This window comes from Pelodiscus sinensis, chromosome 10, assembly GCF_052426305.1.
Source record: "Pelodiscus sinensis isolate ZL-2025 chromosome 10, ASM5242630v1, whole genome shotgun sequence".
NCBI classification, from domain to species: domain Eukaryota; kingdom Metazoa; phylum Chordata; order Testudines; family Trionychidae; genus Pelodiscus; species Pelodiscus sinensis.
In genome coordinates this window covers 48,261,011-48,280,471 of record NC_143061.1, presented here as the reverse complement: position 1 = coordinate 48,280,471, position 19,461 = coordinate 48,261,011, and the positions used below count along the sequence as shown (strand labels likewise).

At 44.9% G+C, this 19,461-nt stretch overlaps 2 protein-coding genes across 3 annotated transcripts in view; one reads left to right on the top strand and one right to left on the bottom strand.

Moving 5' to 3' along the window:
* Nucleotides 1-11,317, top strand: part of LOC102448096 (claudin-15-like) — a 34,236-nt gene extending 22,919 nt beyond the window's left edge. For both annotated transcript variants that reach the window (XM_006125192.5, XM_006125193.5), the window contains 2 exons: nt 9,483-9,593; nt 11,139-11,317. In XM_006125192.5, coding sequence (XP_006125254.1) covers nt 9,483-9,593; nt 11,139-11,238 — 211 coding nt within the window. In that variant the 3' untranslated portion in view covers nt 11,239-11,317. The remainder of the gene's footprint in view (nt 1-9,482; nt 9,594-11,138) is intronic.
* Nucleotides 11,318-12,654: 1,337 nt separating this feature from the next.
* On the bottom strand, nt 12,655-18,758 carry DUSP28 (dual specificity phosphatase 28). The gene is made up of 2 exons (XM_006125191.5): nt 18,189-18,758; nt 12,655-16,011 (listed from the first exon to the last, which is right to left on the bottom strand). Exons 1-2 carry the CDS (start codon nt 18,534-18,536, stop codon nt 15,880-15,882), a joined length of 480 nt encoding a protein of 159 aa, XP_006125253.2. The 5' UTR covers nt 18,537-18,758; the 3' UTR covers nt 12,655-15,879.
* Nucleotides 18,759-19,461: the final 703 nt, after the last annotated feature.

The window sequence follows — 19,461 nt, the reverse complement described above, 5'->3', positions numbered from 1 at the left end:
CATTCGGAAAGACTTCCTGCCTGTCAGGGTGGTTACCCACTGGAATAAATTGCCTAGGGAGGCTGTGGAATCTCCATCACTGGAGATATTGAAGAGAAGTTTGGCTCGACATCTATCAGGGAAAGATGGTGCTTGGACTGGACTTGATGATCTCTAGAGGTCCCTTCCAGTGCTAGCATTCTGTGAGTCTATGAAACTCTCCTTTGCCTTGATGCCTACAAAAACATGATGGCAGTTAGGCTGCTGGTGTGCTGAGACCACAGCCTGTTGTGTTTGCCATTGTTTCTGACAGTTTCTCTGGGCCTCTGGGCAAGGTGTGTGTGTGGGCCTAGCTCCACATTACTGGAAGAGCAGGGCCTTGGGGGAAGGGGTGGGGCCTGAGCAGCACCACAGTAGTGGCGGTAGTGGCTGGAGCCCCGGGCACCTTTGAATCACAAGGCCCTGGGGCAATTGCCCCTCATTAATTACCTCATCTGCGGGCCTGCTCATCTATTTGTCTAGATCAGGGGTCTCCAAACTACGGCCCGCGGGCCGGATGCGGCCCGCGAGGCCCTCTCATCCGGCCTGTGGAGACCTTTTTGTCTGGCCCCGCCTTCCGCGTGCCGGTGTGACGAGGTGATCCCCGCCCGTCCCTGGGGCGCCGCCGAACGGGCCCTTCTTGCCGCGGGGGGGGGGGCCCTGTCAGGGGTGTGCGGCGTGTACTCACGCCGCGCCGGGGCAGGAGAAGCAGGCCGCTCCGCTGACAAGCAGCCGCGCGGCGGCAAACGGCGCAGGGGGCGGGGGTTAGCACGGGCGGCATTCCCCCGCCCAGACTGACAGGGCAGCCGGCCAATCAGGGGGCAGGATGGGCGGTGGTGGTAACGCCCGCCCGGCGACGTGCGGGGGAACGTGAACCCCGGCGGGAACTTTAAAAAGGTGACCCCTTCCACCCAGGGGGGGGGAAGGAGTGAGCGGTGGCAAGCAGGAGGGGAGGACAGCGTGCAGAGGAAGGGGAGAGCAGGGGGAAAAGCCCCCCCCCTTCTCAGGAGTCCAGACCCGACGGCCACCCAGACGGCAGGACCAGCCCCGGCGGGAGGGGTGGGCGTCTGGATATACGACCGTCAGCCTGACGGACGAATCAAAGGTGACCGCCCCACGGTGGGGGGAGGTAGAGGGTCACACAAGGAGGGAAAGGAAGCAGCCCAGGGCAGAACTCGTTAGAGTTGGCGGGCTGACGAGTTACGGCAGGAGCCCCGTCAGCCGGACCGGAGCCAGCTGGTTCCGTGTCCTTAGGGCCCTGGGCTGGGGCCCGTGAGTGAGGGTGGGCCCGGGCCCCCCTTTCCCTCCCCTTCAGCACTGGAGGGAGTGCATGGTCAGAGTACCGGCCGCGCTGCGACAGAGGGCGCAATAGGCAACTGAAATTCCCCGTCGTGAAAGCGGCCCCCGAACTGCTGTTTGATAGTTAATGCGGCCCTCGGGCTGAAAAGTTTGGAGACCCCTGGTCTAGATCCATCTGTTGCTTTAAATCTGTTGCTAGATCCACGAGGCGTACAGATAGTTCGGAATAACTACGTAGTTCGAACTATCTAGCCCGTGCCGCGTGTAGCTGCGCGGCACGGGGTTCGCACTAGCCGGCTTTTAAAAATGGCGGAGCCGGCTTTATGCTAATGAAGCCCGGGAAATTCAAATCCCAGGCTTCATTAGCAAGTTCGGTATGCATACATTACCCCGCTAGTTCGAACTAGGGGAGTAGTGTAGACATACCCTCATTTTACAAGGATTAGCACCTATCTCAAAATATAGACGGCACAGCTGTGGTTATTTCGAAATAAGTGGCCTCCACAGCTTCCCACAGGTGCTCTGGTGGCCACTCAGTCCACACTCATCATAACTCTATAGTTCCCCTTCCCCTGTAGCCCTTAAAGCTGCAGCCACAGAGGAAAGGGCTTGTGGCACAAAGCAAGCCCTGCTTGTCCTGTGCCACACACAAGTAGCCATCCCTCTTTTCCCTGCTGCCATGGCAGATCCTGCACTCCCATCAAGCCCCCCATGGTTGCAAGAGAGCCAGCAGCCAGCGTGGAAGCCCCTGGCCGGGGGTGAAAGAGGAGGGGTCCCTCATGGAGTGAAGTGGAGATCCTGAACCTGATCAAGATCTGTGGGGATCAATCCAACCTCCAGGATCTTCACAGCAGAGAGTGAAATGCCAGTGTCTATGGCCATATGGCCAACAGCCTGTACAGAGGGTGCACAGCCGCACTCTGGACCAGGTGAAAATGAAGATTAAAGAGCTGAGGCAGGCCTACACCAATACCAGGGAAAGAAGTTCCTGATTGGGAGCAGCAACCCCAGACCTGCCGCTTTTATGCCCAGCCTGGACATGCCCGTCGTCAGCCTCCACAAGGACAGGGCTGTGGAGAAAGAGGGAGAGACCAGCAGCTACAGCATGCCCACCAGCCAGGAGATCAGCCTGTCCCTGGAGTTGGTACCCCCCTCCCAGGATGTCACCATAGAGTGGTCCAGAAGCTACCATCCTGCCTTTGCCCCTCCAGCTTCTCCTCTGAGCCCCCTGCCAGCCACTGAGGGCCCTGCGCATTAGGCAGTGGGACCACCTGAGGCAGCTGCCAGTCCCAGCCCCATCCCTGAGCCCCTTCTCCACACTCCTCTCCCTGCCACCTCCCTTCTCCCAGGTTCTTTCCCCAGTTCCTCCCCAGTTATATTTACCCCAATTTAAAAAAAGTTTATTGTTCAAAAACAAAAAGTCTTGTTCATTGTGTCTGCGGGGGAAGGAAGGGGTTGGGGAGCAAAGGCACAGAGGGGCACTGCAGAGGCCCCTTGTGGAGAGCCCTGGAGGAGAGTTACAGGTGTCCTTGTCTGAAACTCTCCCTCAGGGCTGCCTGGATGTGCACAGCCCCCTGATGGGCCTGACGGATGGCAGCCATGAATGGCCACTCAAAGACCCCGGGCAACTGCTTGGCCCCTGCCCCCTCCCCCTTATTTTTGTACAGGTTGTGCAGGACACAGCAGGCTGCCACCACGTGGGGGACGTTCTGCTTGTTGAGCTCAAGGTGGATGAGGAGACAGCAGAACCTCCCTTTAAGATGGCATGTCCACTTCCCTGGCCCTGATGGTGCAGTCAGGGGAAAAAGTGCCAGCCTGCATCTTGTGGAAGAGGCTGGAATTGCAGAATACGCAGACATCCTGTGCCTTCCCTGCCCACCCCACACTGATGTCCATGAAGCAGCCTCAGTGGTCCATAGAAAAGTACCCCTTCTTGTTGATGTAGTCCACTGCCCCCTGAATCAGGATGTGGGTGAAGTCAATGGCCCGCCCCGCACCTGGGGAAGCCCATGGTGGCAAAGGAGGAGGATGACAACCCTGCACAGCAGGATGGTGTCGATAGCCCTCACCACATATTGAAGGAGGCAAACAGAAAATCACAGGGTTGCCAGAGCCTTCAGGAGTTCTCAGGGGCCCAAGCCCCTTTCCCCCCCAGGACCAACCTCAACTTACCCCATCCGGGCTTTGTGAAAGTGGGACTGAAAAACCCATCACGGAGAGAGCTTCCACTCCCTCCTTCCCTGGGGAACCGCATTCCAGCAGTTCATCACCCTCCTGGGACAATAGCATGAGCGCGCGGTACCTGCATGAGCACAGCCCCAACAGTCGAGCTCCCCATGCCGAACTGGTTTCTGACGGAGCGGTAGCTGTCCACCGTAGCGAGCTTACAGATGGCGATGGCAACTCGCTTCTGGAGCGGGATGACAGGTCGCATGTGGATGTCCCGTCGCATGAGGGCAGGGGCGAGCCGGGCACACAGCTCCATGAAGGTCCTGGAGACATTGCTGATTGTCCCACTGCTCTATGACAATCCCATCCCACCAGTCGGAACTGGTGTCCTATTGACAGAAGTGGTGAGCAGGGAAGGGTGGGAGGGGCTGTGCTGCATGAACAGCACATGGAGAGGGGAGAGGAGGTGCCCCGCAGGGAATGGCAGGTCCTGTTTCTGAAGAGCCACAAGGGCAGCCTGTAGTAATTGCACCAGGAGGTGTGGCAGCAGGTCTAAGAGCTGGCGACTGCTTTCCAGCTGGGCCAGGAGGGCTGTGGTGTCCGTAAGGACAACCAGAGCACACAGTGAAATGTGTTTGCTACCCCTCAAGGAGGTAGGCAAAGGTGAGGAGCCTGAGACACGACTATACAAGGGGGTCCATTTTAGCACGAGCCTCAGATAGCCTCAGGCAGCAGATCCAGGAGGTGACTGCTGTCCTGATGCCCTGCCTGGAGTGCTTCCAAGGGGCTTTAAATGTAATTGAGGCTCTAACCAGTGTAGATGCTCTATTTCGAAATAGCTCAGCGCTTCGATTGGGCATTTGTAGTGTAGACATGCTATTTCAAAATAAGCGATTTCGGAGTTTTTATTCTGAAACTGCTTATTTTGAAATAAGCACATAGTGTAGACATGCCCAAGAGACCTCCAGTTTACTACATAGATTTAAACCCCTTCAGGAAATTGAACAACCCTCGGCTGTTGACGGAATATGGGGGAAGTCTAACGGTGAAGCAATCTTGGTCCAATCTTGGAAAAGCAAAGACTAGACTACAAAAGAATTTGCATTCAGACTTGGTAAGAATAGATAGTAGTTCCTTTGCTAGAAGGAAACTCAAGTTGTCTACATGGATATGTCTACACTATAAAGTTAGTTCGAATTAACTTTGATAGGCGATACACTAGCGATCCGCTAGTTCGAACTTAATTCGAACTAGCGGAGCGCTTAATTCGAACTAGGTAAATCTCATTCCACGAGGACTAATGCCTAGTTTGAATTAACTAGTTCGAATTAAGGGCTGTGTAGCCACTTAATTCAAATTAGTGGGAGGCTAGCCCTCCCCAGCTTTCCCTGGTGGCCACTCTGGGCACCAACAGGGAAACTCTTCTGCCCCCTCCCGACTCCGGAGCCCTTAAAGGGGCACGGTCTGGCTACGGTGCCCATGCCAGATGCAAGCCTGCCAGCACCCAGACAGCAGACCCTGCACCTGGCATGGCTCGAGCCAGCCACCCGCTGCCACCCAGCCCTCCGCCTCTTCCCGGGACCAGGCTGGCGGCTCCCAGGAGCCTGCCCGGGGCCGCAAGAGGCGGGCGCCCACCTGGTCTAGTGCGGACATCGTGGACCTCATCCACAACCTCCGCACTAGGCACAGAAAAGTGGCCGTCTAGGGCAGGATAGCTGCCAGCCTTGCCACCCAGGAGCAGGTTGGCATGAAAATCAAGGGGGTCCACTGAGACCCCCGACCCTGAGCCCTGAGCTTAGAATGGCCGTACTGGGTCAGAGCAAAGGTCCATCTAGCCCAGTAGCCTGTCTGCCGACAGCGGCCAACACTAGGGACCCTGGAGGGGATGGACCGAAGACAATGACCAAGCCATTTGTCTCATGCCATCCATCTCCAGCCTTCCACAAACAGATGCCAGGGACACCATTTCTACTCCCTGGCTAATAGCACTTCATGGACCCAACCTCCATGACTTTATCTCACTTCTCTTTAAACTCTGTTATAGTTCTAGCCTTCATAGCCTCCTGCAGCAAGGCGTTCCACAGGTTGACTATTTGCTTTGTGAAGAAGAACTTTCTGTTGTTAGTTTGAAGCCTGCTACCCATTCATTTCATTTGGTGTCCTTTAGTCCTTCTATTATGGGAACTAATGAAGAACTGTTTTTCATGCACCCTCTCCACACCACTCATGCTTTTATAGACCTCTATCATATCCCCCCTCAGTCTCCTCTTTTCTAAGCTGAAAAGTCCCAGTCTCTTTAGCCTCTCTTCATATGGGACCTGTTCCAAACCCCTGATCATTTTAGTTGCCCTCCTCTCTTCCACCCTCTCTCTTCCCCTCTCCCACCTCCTTTTCCCAGTCTCCCCGAGTTTTGTTCAATAAAGAGAGTTTCTATTTTTGAACAAATATGTCCTTTATTTTGTACAGTAGGAAGGGGAGCTAGGGAGGGGTAAGTGGAAGGAGGTGAGGGAGAAATGGGGTACGAGCCCCCGATGGGGAGGACTAGGCTGGCTCTGCGGGCTCCTCGGGGTGGAAGCTCTCCTGAAGCCCCTTGATTGACCCCCCCTCCGGATGGCAGCCTGCGGCAAATGCAGCTGGACTGATGGCCGAGTGCTGTGATGTGCCCAGTGTGGGCACTCAGGGCACTCCAAGGCAGGACTGCTTTGCAAGCAGGGAACCCCTGAGAACTGTCTGTCTGGGGTGGGGGTTGGGTCCCTTTATGCACAGCCCTCGGCTAGCCTGAGACAGCAGCTCCACGCTCCAAGTCCTAATCTGATGCCCTGCCGGCACTGCTTCCGGCCATCCTTAATCTCAGTTCAGGGTCCACTCAGTGTGGACATGCTAGTTCGAATTAGCAAAACGCTAATTCGAACTAATTTTTAAGTCTAGATGCGCTAATTCGAATTAGCTTAGTTTGAATTAAGCTAGTTTGAATTAGTGCTGTAGTGTAGACATACCCCATTAGAGTAAGGGGACTGTATCGACATTATATACCCGTGGTCACCAACCAGTAGATCGCGATCTACCGGTAGATCTCGGAGTCTCTAAGAGTAGCTCTTGAGCCCTCTCTGAACTGCACACCTGCGCAATACATTTACATTAGATTTCCTCATTTGAGGAGCAGCTACTCACTGAGCAACAACACAGGTGAGTAGCTGCAAGGAATTGTGGGAATTTTTTTTAAAGTAGCAGTATAAGGATTGGGGATAGCAAGTAATGGAAAGGAGGAGCATAGAGAGGGCGGGGCTTCAAGAAACAATGCCTTCCCCGCGATGGAGATCAAGGTCTCGTTATTCCGATCATCGCGAACGGTATCACTGTTACCATCGGGAATCATCATACAGATCTCGCTCACCAAGCTACTCCCCGCCTAGATCTTATCATAGGGGGTATGCCAGCAGATATTCCTCGCGAAGGTCGTCCCCTGACCACTTTGATTATAGGAGCCATCGATCATCCTCTGAATACGGAAGACCTCACTCTCGTTCTCATCAGTGCTGCTGCCACACTCCTCATGAGGCACGATAGTCATCTCCAATTCAAGACTGGAAGAGGGCATCGCCTCATCAACAGAACCCCTTGCCTTCAGCTCACCTATCCGAGCCTGAGGAAGGACAGATATCGGATACGGACGATCAATTACGGACTGTATCTCCAAAAGATATTTCGTCATCTTCCCCAGACGATGCAGTGTTTGAAGGGGATCCATCTCCTCCAGACGACACAAAGGACTTTCAAGACCTTTTTAGGAGAGTAGCCCAGTCTCAGGACGTTCAGATATCAGACACTCCAACGAAGCAATTTAAGCTCTGGAGAAATCTACACCCTAAGCAACAATCTAAGGTTGCTCTCCCTATGGACGAGGCAATCCTCCAATCAGCAGCAGAAATTTGGCATACCCCGGCTTCGACTCCACCAACTTCGAAACCGGCGGAGAAGCGTTATTTTATAGCATCTAAAGACTCAGAATTCCTTTTTACTCACCCGCAGCCAAACTCCTTGGTCGTTGACGCAGCTCTCCAAAGGGCTAAGAACCCACAGCTGAAAAATGTGGGGGCTGATAAAGAGGCAAAGAAATTGGATATGTTTGGCCGAAAGATTTATACATCGGCCACATTGCTTCTTCGCATAGCGAATTATACAGCTCTATTGGCGAATCATAGCTAATCTCCTACAGTGGGGAGCTGTGTTGGTAATTCTGTATCAGAGAAAACTGTTTCGCTGAGGAAGTCCCGGTAATACTGTGATCTCCAGGCATAAGTGGATAAGTGGAGTAAACCTTTTGTTCCCTTTTACTTTGTAGCCAGACAGCCCCCCCCCATCTCAACCAGTCTTGCTTGCCCTCTGAGATGTCTGTATACAGGGCAGAGAAGGAACAATAAGAAAATCAGCATAGCCATTAAGCTTTGATCTGCTTTGATGCGAGATCAGGATATGCGAGTGTTCCCTGACTCTGAGTAACGATTAACTCAATAAACTGAGCTCGAGGCTGCAAGAAGTGCCCGGCTGGCACCCATGTTGATTCGAACACACACAGTCCCTGGGAGAGGAATCCCCCACTGAGAAAAAGAATGTCCAGTACTTCCAATTTAATCCTCTCAACTCTCTCTTACAAGTGTAAATTAAGTTCACAACTCCCTTGTAAGAACTGGTCTCACAAAGACAGACCAGCACCATTTGGCATCACAGATAAGAAAGAGAAATACGTGACCCAATGGGTATAAAAGTGGGTACAGCAACGTACTCACTTTGAGTGTCAATCTACCCTCTACCTGCTGGTCGGGTTAGGTGTTTTGACCTCCCGAGGTTCCACGGGGACGCCCTCCTCGTATTTTCGTCTTTCTGAGGAATTGAGGGACCGATCCTGGCCTGACACGCTGGGACTGAGCGACGCAGAAGAGGGTAAAAATTGTACCCGTATGTGTCCTTTTGTTTTAGTGCATGCATAGAATAGAGCTCTTTAAAGATTAAGCTGTCATTTGGTACCATTATTTTTCTATTTCCTATTTTTATTTTTCTTTGTAACCATTTTTTTTAAAGATCTATCTCTATATATATACATATATACTTGCCAGCAGTTAAGAAATAGAACAATAGCCATTGTAACCATATGATTTATAAGCTTCCTCAATAAACCTGTAACTGTTTAAGTTTTAACCTGACTCCTTCAGTTGCTGTAACAGAACCAGGCACAATTTAAAAGAACTTCAGCCGGTCATTAGGGACAGATATAGGGAGAGCTTGGGCGTTTGGATTTGTGTCACACCCAGGTGGCAGAATCCACTGGGGCACCTTTCAGTCTATCCCCAAGGCTGACCGCTGTGAAGGAATTACAAATTCTAGCAGCTGAAATCTAAGGTGTTATAAGCTCTCCCTGTACACTTATTGGGCACCCGTTAGCCTCCTCCAGGTTGCCGGCTGCAAGGGACCCCGGTCTCAGCAGTTAAAGTCTCGGGTGTATAGAACATACACAATGCCCTGACCGTCGGCTGACATATTTTCAAGCTGTTGCTCCATATGAGTTCTGTTTTCAGACACTGTAAATATCTATCTTTTATGACCAGCTCTTCAATATTTCTAAGCAATTACCGAGCCCCCTTTATCTCCATGATGCTGATTAATTTTTTGTCTTTAAAGCCCCGATTCAGCAAAGCACTTAAGCATCTGCTTAAGAGGTTTGTTAATTAGAGATACAAATGCTCACATTATTATCCATCCACATAATCTATTATGTAACATGTAATTAGATACTGAAATGAAACAGTCTGCATTATAATTCTCTGTGTTCTTTACCAAGAATGATGCTAGCTTTTTATACAATTTACACATTTTATATCTAGTACCATGTAAAATGTATTACTGCTTAATACTAAATATATAATATAATGAAGAAAGCTTTAAATCTTCTATATTTGATCCTATTGTATGATGCTTCCATAAAATCCTTTATATTCCAGGTATGAACTTGGAGATGCACTGTACTTAGGCTGGGCTGGGTCGATTCTGTCTATGCTTGGTGGGATCTTCTTGACTTGTTCATGCAAAGGGGGAAAAAGAAGAAAGCACAGGTAGCTCTTCAGCTTAAAAGTCAAAATAAATGATACACTTCAATCAGTGCCAGTTTATGCATAGAAAGTGGGTTTGTCTCCAATCATTCACCTCTGTATTGTGTAAATGCAAAAATTAGAGGCTCAGTCTGTCAATTCAGCACTGAGTCTTGCCATAAACTTGTGGGCTGTGTCTAGAATGGCCAGTTTTTCCGGAAAATCAGCCGCTTTTCCGGAAAAACTTGCCAGCTGTCTACACTGGCCGCTTGAATTTCCGCAAAAGCACTGAATTCCTACTGTAAGAAATCAGTGCTTTTTGCGGAAATACTATGCTGCTCCCATTCAGGCAAAAGTCCCTTTTGGGCAAAAGGGCCAGTGTAGACAGCTGAGATTTGTTTTCCTCAAAAAAGCCCCGATCGCGAAAATGGTGATCGGGGCTTTTTTGCGGAAAAGTGCATCTAGATTGGCCACGGACGCTTTTCCGCAAAAAGTGCTTTTGCAGAAAAGTGTCCGTGCCAATCTAGATGCTCTTTTCCGCAAATGCTTTTAACGGAAAACTTTTCCGTTAAAAGCATTTCCGGAAAATCATGCCATTTTAGACGTAGCTGTGATGTAAGCATGCACACCTTTCATGCTATCCTTCTTCCTTCTGAAACTGGCCTGTTAAGATTTGAAATCAGTTTTATACTTTCTTTGTACTGGTAAAGCTACAATACAGATCTTTTAAGTATTTTTTGTATTATGGTTATAGCACTATAATTTTCTAATAATATTGTTTCACTACCATTAAAAAGATCTAATTCCATTTATTTTGCAGAAAATAAATTCCTTTTTTCCCAAACCAACTGATACAGCTTAAGACATTCTAAGAGGTTTTTATTTCATCTTCTGTTCTTTTAGAAAGGTTTGTTCCGCAATATGTCAGAAAAATCAAGAATTCTGGCCTATTTATCCTTTTTCATTTGAAAATATAATTGTTATTTGAGATATGTGCAGCAACTGTTTGGTATATGGTTCCTGTTGTCAGAAACAGAAAAGGTCTGTGCAACCTTGAAATAGTCCTAGAAATACTAGGACCAAAGTACTTCTAAACCATGTTCATTTAAACCTTAAAAAAGGGGATGCACACAGGGAAGAAACACTTTGGAAGATGCTTTACTTAAACATTAAAAAAAGCTGCGTGGGAACAGCTACTGAGGGACAGTTTTTCTCTGAGCATGATACAGAATATGGTTCAAAGCCACTGAAGTTGATGGACAAATTTCAAATGATATCATGGGGGCTTTTGGATCTGATCCATCGTGCATTGACTCACCAATTTTCCACATGATTTTAGTAAATCCTTCAGTGAAACCTAGTGCAGAATTTAAAACTCTCCACTAAGGATGAGTGATGAACAGTGTGGACCCAATATTCTTTATTTTGTTGTTTTGTGTTTGACAAAATCAATTTAACTGGTCTAAACAGCAATGACTCTGGAGTCTTTATTTACACTAGTTGTATTTTTTAAAGACCATGAAGATGTAGTGTACTTAATTATTTACAGTTCATTTTTCTTAATTACAGTGACGGCAAATATGACTACTCAGCTGGCCAGGCAGTTCATCAGCCACGTATTTACACCAAAAATTCGGATGTAGTCATGACATCTAAAGATTATGTGTAAACTCTTCTTTTATTTTTTAATTGTTTGTATGTTAACATCTTGTTAATCCAAATAAAAAGATAATTTTTTGACTGTTCTAGTTCAGGTTGCAAACTTTATCTCAGTATTGAGGTTGTTATATGCCTTATTACTTCCTTTTGAGAACATTTTGAAAATGGAAACAGTTACATTTCTGGAAATATATTGCCACATGGAGACTTCCTGTTCACTGACAAACCAAGCAAAATGAAGCCATAATGTATAGCTTGACAACAAACAAAGAGTGACTATTACTCTATTTTTGACTGGCTCTAAGTGTGAAACTGACATGCTGCAACTAATCACAGCTTAATAAAATTACAATGTTGTAAAGCTTACTATAATTTTTTATGGATACTTTGGCTTTTTATTTTATTTTTTTTTAGAATGTGTTAAGTTTTAATGGGAACTAGGCATTATCCTTTGAGTGATTTGCAGTTCTTAATTAAAGTTGTTATGGCCAGTGTTACTACTTGTTATCGTATATGCACTTAAAGACATGGTTTTTTGATATTCACATTCTGTCTAGTTCAGAGGTTCTCAAACTGACGGATGTACCACTCAGGGGTGCATGGAATGTATGTAGAGAGCAGGGCGAGAGACGCTTTAAGATAAAAAAATTTACTGTGAACATTTTACCCTCAACGAATAACTAGCAAAGCTGATTCCACCAGGCATATTAGATCTTCAGATGTCCAAGGGGTATCTGTGTTAGTCTGTATCTGCAAAAACAATGAGTCCTGTGTCACCTTAAAGACTAAGGGTATGTCTACACTACCTCGCTAGTTCGAACTAGCGGGGGTAATGTAGTCATCCGCAGTTGCAAATGAAGCCTGGGATTTGAATTTCCCGGGCTTCATTTGCATGAAGCCAGCCGGCGACATTTTTAAATGCCGGCTAGTTTGGACTCCGTGCCGCGTGTAGCACGGAGCTGGCATTTAAAAATGGCGCCAGCCGGCTTCATGCAAATGAATCCCGGGAAATTCAAATCCCGGGCTTCATTTGCAACTGCGGATGACTACATTACCCCCGCTAGTTCGAACTAGGGAGGCTAATGCAGGCATTCGAAGTTGCAAATCAAGCCTGGGATTTAAATATCCCGCGCTTTATTGGCATCTTCCCGACTGGTCGCCATTTTTGAAAATTACAAGTCCAGACTAACTGCCCACGTCTACATGCGGCAGGGACCCGGTAGTTCAAAATAAAGCCCTAGTTCGAACTACCTGTTATTCCTCCTGGAATGAGGTTTAACAGGTAGTTCGAACTAGGGCTTTATTTCGAACTACCGGGTCCCTGCCGCATGTAGACATGGGCAGTTAGTCTGGATTTGTAAATTTCAGAAATGGCGACTGGCCGGGAAGATGCAAATCAAGCGCGAGATATTTAAATCCCGGGCTTGATTTGCAACTTCGAATGCCTGCATTAGCCTCCCTAGTTCGAACTAGGGGGCTAGTGTAGACATACTCTAACGGATTTATTTGGGCATAAGTTTTCGTGGGCAAAACCCCACTTCATCATTCCACTCCATGCATCTGACAAAGTGGCTGTGTCTAGACTGGCAAGTTTTTCTGCAAAAGCGGCTGCTTTTGTGGAAAAACTTGCCAGCTGTCTACATTGGCCGCTTGAATTTCCACAAGAACACTGACGATCTCATGTAAGAAATCAGTGCTTCTTGCAGAAATACTATGCTGCTCCCATTCGTGCAAAAGTCCTTTTGCGCAAAAGCTTTTGTGCAAAGGGACAGCTCAGATTTGTTTTGCGCAAAAAAGCCCCGATCGCGAAAATGGCGATCGGGGCTTTTTTTGTGCAAGAGCGCGTCTATATTGGCACGGACGCTTTCCGCAAAAAATGCTTTTCCGTTAAAAGCATTTGCGGAAAATCATGCAGTCTAGATGTAGTCAGTGGATTTTTGTTCATGAAAATTTATGCTCAAATATTCTTTAAAGTACCATCGGTCCTCAGATGGCACTATTAAATTTGCATAGCACTACAGAAAGTTGTGGCCACACGTATATTAATCTGTTTACTGTGACGCAATGTGCACATTGAATTGTAAGCATGGAACACAGTCACAGTTTTGCTTTTGCTTTTATTACAATGGATTGCTGGCTTTCTCGTGCAACAGAAAAAAAAAGCCCAACTCAAGTGAAAAACAAATAAGCTAAAATTGATTCAAGTGAAGTACTGCTACCACTTATACTGGTATAAGTACTTGTGTGGCAGAAGTGGGGGTAGAGCGTTGAATCAACTACTATAGACACAAAAAACGGGGTATAATTAAATAAGTTTAAGAACAAGTGATCTTGTATGAGAGGTTTGTACTGGAACTTTTTAAAAAAAATTGCATGACACAACACAACACAACACACTAAAATCTTCATCCAATGGATAATATACAAGGAATACTAAAAACAGTCAGGAGTGGAAAAGCTATCTGATAAAGGGATTCTTTATCTACCTAATGCCTTATTCCCAAATAATCTATTCCTTTTTTTTACTTATAGATTTAAAAAATCCCTGTACACTAGATATAAAACCTGAAAAAAATCTATTAGAATTGTCTAATTCAAACTATTCCACAGTGGCTCTGCTCTGCACTAATTTTATGATTTATAAAATTGGTCTTTAGTACTTTCAACTCAAGTTATTCTGCTGCTGGGAAGACTCTTGTTATAGCATTTAGTCAGTGAAGATTAGCTAACCTTTTTAAAAATTAAATTGGTTTGCTGAGCAATGCCAAATGAAATTTCACATTGACAATTTTGCAGTTTTCATAATTATTTTTTTAATTTCAAATGTATTAAAACAGTAGAACAAAATAATCCTCTACTTTTGTCTGTTTTTTGAGCCCGATAATTACATTTAAATGTACCATTAGTTGTAAATTCTGTCTCCAATGTACCCAAATAAGATATTTCCTATGAAATCATACAAGGCCTCTTGGCAGAATCATTGTTTTGCATGTGTGATACAGAATGTGGTTTTATAACTTGGTGACCTTTTCAGTAAAAAGTCAGTTTGGGGACTGTTAAATCTCATTTGGCTTAATAAATGGTAATACAGTAAAACTCCAATAGTCAGACATCCAATAGTCCGGCACTCCGGAAAGTACGGCATCAAAATGGCAAGAGCCTAGTGAATGAGCTTCGGTAAAAAACGAGTCAGAAGGCAGCAGTGGCAGCAGCTGAACTGAGCGAAAAGAGTAAAAAAGGGTTAAAAAAACTAAAACGTTACAGTATACTGTACAGTAAAAAGGGTTAAAACATTTTCTATACAGTATATACTGTATACTGTATATATATAACCAGCTTATAGTACCTCCTGATAGTCCAGCATATCCGATAATCCAGCACCGCCTAGGTCCCAAAGATTCCAGATTATCGGAAGTCTACTGTAGAAGGCATGGAGATTACTATATAATGTCAGTTCCCCCCCCGCCCCTTGTGTATTTTGTTTTAATATTGTAATGGATAATTCAGTTGGGAAAAACTCAGCTAAAAAAGGCATATATTGAGCAGAAGCTGTGTAAGCTTCCCACACAGAACTCTGCCAGTATTCAGACTGTTGAAATTTATTTTGTGGAGAGGTCAAATTTCACTCTTAATCATTGGCCAATAGATGGGGGTTAGAACAATATTCTATTTTAGGCACAGTAAGTAGTTCACCCACTGGTGCTACTGAGAGCTTTGTACCAAGATCAAGATTAGGATATAGCCTGTACATAGTAATTAAAAGTTATTTGTTCAGTACCTTATTGCTATATTAGGCATGACTCAAAGGGAAACATACTCACTATTAGGACCAGGCCACTATTTTTTCCCTTGGGCTACGTCTACAATGGCAAGATTTTGCGCAAGTACGTTTAACGCAAGAGTTTTTGCGTTAAAGTATTTGCGCATGAGAGCGTCTACACTGGCATGTTCTTTTGTGCAAGAGATGTGCTTTTGCGCAAAAGCATCCGTGCCGTGTAGACGCTTTCTTGCACAAGAAAGCTCCAATGGCCATTTTAGCCATCGGGCTTTCTTGCGCAAGAAATTAACGTTGCCTGTCTACACTGGCCTTTTGTGCAAGAACAGTTGTGCAAGAGGGCTTATCCCTGAGCGGGAGCGTCATAATATTTGCGCAAGAAGCACTGATTTTATACATTAGAACATCAGTGTTCTTGCACATGTACTCGCAGCCAGTGTAGACAGGTGGCAAGATTTTGTGCAAAAGTGGCTGCTTTTGCGCAAAATCTTGCCAATGTAGTCACAGCCTATGTGTTTCTTCCTTTCCTATCCTTTCTGTTTGTCCCCCTTCTCTGTTCATTTCTCTTCCTTGCTTCCCTCTGCTCCTTTCCCCCTGCAGCATATTCTGCCTCTTGTGAGCTGCTCTCCTACCCCACTCCATCTTTTAAAATGATCAGCAAGAAAATACTTCTGAGAGTCTTTATTAGGCTTTAAAGTTAGCACCTAAATGAGCTGAATGGAGAATGAGAAAATTCACACCTGATGCCATTGTGGGTTGTTTACAGGATTGGGGAAAATAATACTACATTGGTTAGTATAGTATAGTATAGTATAGTATAGTATAGTATAGTATAGTATAGTATAGTATAGTATAGTACATTGGTCTGAATTATATTTATTTGGAAGAAATTTTTTTTTTAGAAGAATAACCCAATGGATGCTGCATCTGTAAATGTTCTTCATATCTCTGCAGCTGAGTCCAAAATCCTGCGTTGGGCTCTACTCCTGGTCTGGCAGTCTTCACAGTCTAGAAAAAATGACAGACATTGAATGTATGATATAAATTGTGCAGGAAATCAGACAAAATAATTTTTCACTCCATGACATCTGAGAAAGTTGATTCTTATATTTCTCTGTGGGAGTCAATATGAAATGGCTTTGTTTTGCGTATTTTGCATATACCAAAGAATACATTATATTGTTTTTGAGTAATATGAATGTTTGTATCTGGGGAAGTGAGGCTTAGTCCAGTTCCTAGTGAAGTGGAAGCCATTGTCATTAAGACAATGATCTTAATTAGGTAGGTCTTATGACAGTTTACCCCTCCCCCCATGCTTTATGAAATAGATTTATGGGTACAAATGTACATAACTCAAAGGTGTTTTGAGCAAATTTCTTCATGTAAGCTATCAATTTTCATGTCTTAATCCATTGGATCTGTTCATCTTATTTTGGTCTGTGTATTGTTCTTGTGTATAAAATTAGACATATGGTGTGTGGAATGTGTTACAGTTTTTAAATGTGTGAACGAAAGGTATTAAGGGTGTTCCCCTCAATGTCTTGATGACCAGCTATTGAACAATCTATTTTGTCCTTTAAGTCTTAGCATTGGTTGGTCTGGGGAAGTCACATGTCCTCCCCACCTGGCTAGGTGACTTCCCATACAAGGAGGGAATCTTTAAAAGCAATAGGAAGGTAGGAAGGTAGGTCTTTGGGCTGTCTTGACACACCTGAGGAGGATGAACTAAAGACCTCAGGGTGAGGGACAGCCCTGGTTTGGAAGGCTTTGCTGGAAAAGAGAGAGTTTTAGGGTGAGTTTATAATTAGTTTGTGCTGAGGATTTTAGTGTCAGAAGTAGCTAAGTGTTTCTTGTTGTTTTTTTATTTGTAATCTACTTTGTTCTGCCTGTTCTCACTTATTACCACTGAAATCCTACTGCTTGTATCTAAAAAAATCACTTAAATTTTCTATCAAGCCCAACTGTTACCTGGGGGGGGGGGGGGACGACCAGTGTGTACATTTTCCCTTTCATTACTAAAGGGGACTTACCCAAGTATTTCATTGGGGGGTTTTGATCCCATTTGGGGAGTGGTATCCCGGGAAGCTGGGCCCTAAACTCCCCTTTCCTTGGACCTGAAGAGATTCAGTGTCTGTACTGCTTCTCAGGGGGACATTGATCTTGGGGCCTTGGCTGTGGGAGACCAAGGAGCTGGCCCAGCAGGACAGAGTGGTGAGAAGCCCCAGAGAGTGGGAAGGCGAGTGATAGTGGCCATGTCAGCACTCTAGGAAGGCCCCTCTCCCTCTGCCCTGCAACGGGTCTTCTGTGACCTCCCCCTGTCACAGATCTAATAGGAAGGCCAAGGGTGAAAGGACATAGAGAGATTGAGTCCAATTTGGTGGACACTCAAAATCAAGGTTGCAGCATTACTAGTAGGGCATTATTGTTGTCCAAAGTACTGCTTATCAGGAACAATAAATACTGTCTCTGTCCAATGTTTGGCTAGTACACAGATAACATTGCTATGAAGGAGAACAGGATTAACAATGTCTAATAATTTCTGCACAGATTTGCTTGATTTTTTTTTCACTGAGTGGCTTTGTCATCACTTCGTTTTATGTTCCTTTGCACTGGATTTGCAAGTGCCATCAGGAATGTGCACAGAAACAGCTTTCTTTCTGTGACTGTTCTGCTGTGTTTTCTTAAAGAACATTTGACTTGGTAATTGTATTTGTTCCAGACACCTAATTTTAAAAGCTTTTCTTATCTAGTCAGGAACCAGAAAGTAGGCATGGGTTTATATCCAATCATAACAGCTCAAACTTGGAATGCTGAAAATTCTTAAACTGCTTACAAGCCACAGTCCACTAATGTTCCCATACTTTCAAAATAAATAAATTTGAAAATGTTGACAATTTGTGAAGAAATTGGAAAAGTTAATAAAATGGACTAAGGCACTAAAATGAAACTATAAAACGACATCAGATTTTGTCATTTTTATCAATAGTGACAATCATATTTTTCTAAGTTCTGCAAAAGAATTTAAATACTTTTTATCTCCAGATGCTTTAAAAAAAAGGAATGCTGTCACCTATACTGTCTGTTGCTTGCGGTCTTAGGTATTGGGTCATTATTCATAAAATGGTTTGAAATGAATTATTAAATATGAGAGGTATAAGTATAACTTTCGAGCACGAGTACAGTACCTCAAAGGCATCCTGAAGAGTGAGATTTTGGTGTCTCATCAGATAGGCCATGCAGATCGCTGCAGATCTGCTGCGACCATTTTTACAATAAACTAAGCATTTTCCACCACTCCGTGCTGTGTCCTCGATGGTGTTGCTGCACTGTTCAAAATATTTATACAAGTCCTCCACTGGGTCATCAAAAACAGGAATTCGCAGGCTTCGGACTTGATGAAGGCCCGGGAATGGCTGCTGCCTGGAGACATTAATACAGAATGTAACTCCCTCTTGAGTGAGGAGTTCCTTGTTGCAGGCTGACTTAGAATTACTGATCAGCAAAGAGTCGGTGACCTTACAGAGCTGTAACATTGGCAACAAAGGGTTGGATGCTTTTACAGGCTGCTTTCTATGAGAAGCATTAAGGCCTGTGGCAGAACACAAAATGATACTTAAATCTTGGTTACATGAAAGTGCAGTTTGTTTCCAGCAGCACTTTGCTTGTTTCTGCTGTTCTGTTCCTGAGCTGTCTGTGCTGTGCTATATATATTCTACATATACTGTACCAGAACTAAAGGATTCCTTCGGGTCCTAGTGCCCTCTATGGTTTGATAGAAACATCTGAGAAGGTAAAACACAAGTCAGAGCCCACAGAGCAATCATAGAACAGATTAGAAATTCGAATAGCACTTGTTTCTGCAACAATTTTGTACTTTTCAACACAAAAATTAATGAAACTGCTCCATCATTACTGCTTATTTGGAAAGCAATATTACTGTAACACACGACATATTGATCAAGTAGGAATAAAATGAATTAAAAGCAAATAGAATATGCTAGCAGATGAAGCCTGTCATTGACCAGGCAAAGTCATTTTGCATAGATTACACTTATAGGAAAGTTCAAGAAATTAAATATATGTAATAGAATTTTTTATTAATGTGCTTGCAGAAGGGAAGTAAAAGAACGGTTTTAAATTTGTAGGATTTCAACTTCAAACATTATTCATTTTATTGAATATTTACCATATAAATTTGAAACAGAAACTTGTAAAGTTACCATTACTCTTTCCGTAACTTCTTTGAATTATTTTGTTATTTGTAACAATAACAATTTTCTTTGCACTAAAATGTCAGTTGAATAGGTGACTCGATTTTAATTTTGTTAGCTAATATTTTTATGAACTCTAATCATAATGAAAAACAAAAATAATTATTTACATCTTTCATCCAGCATATTCCAGTATAAAAAGTAGTGCATTCAGCTAATTTAAGTGGCAGGATTGTGTATACAAAAT

Coding starts and splice junctions, on each gene's coding strand:
- DUSP28 (XM_006125191.5), bottom strand. CDS start 18,536: ATGTTACAGCTCTGTAAGGTCACCGACTCTTTGCTGATCAGTAATTCT. Junction 16,012..18,188: donor CTCTTCAGGATGCCTTTGAG/GTACTGTACTCG, acceptor CATTTTTTCTAG/ACTGTGAAGACTGCCAGACC.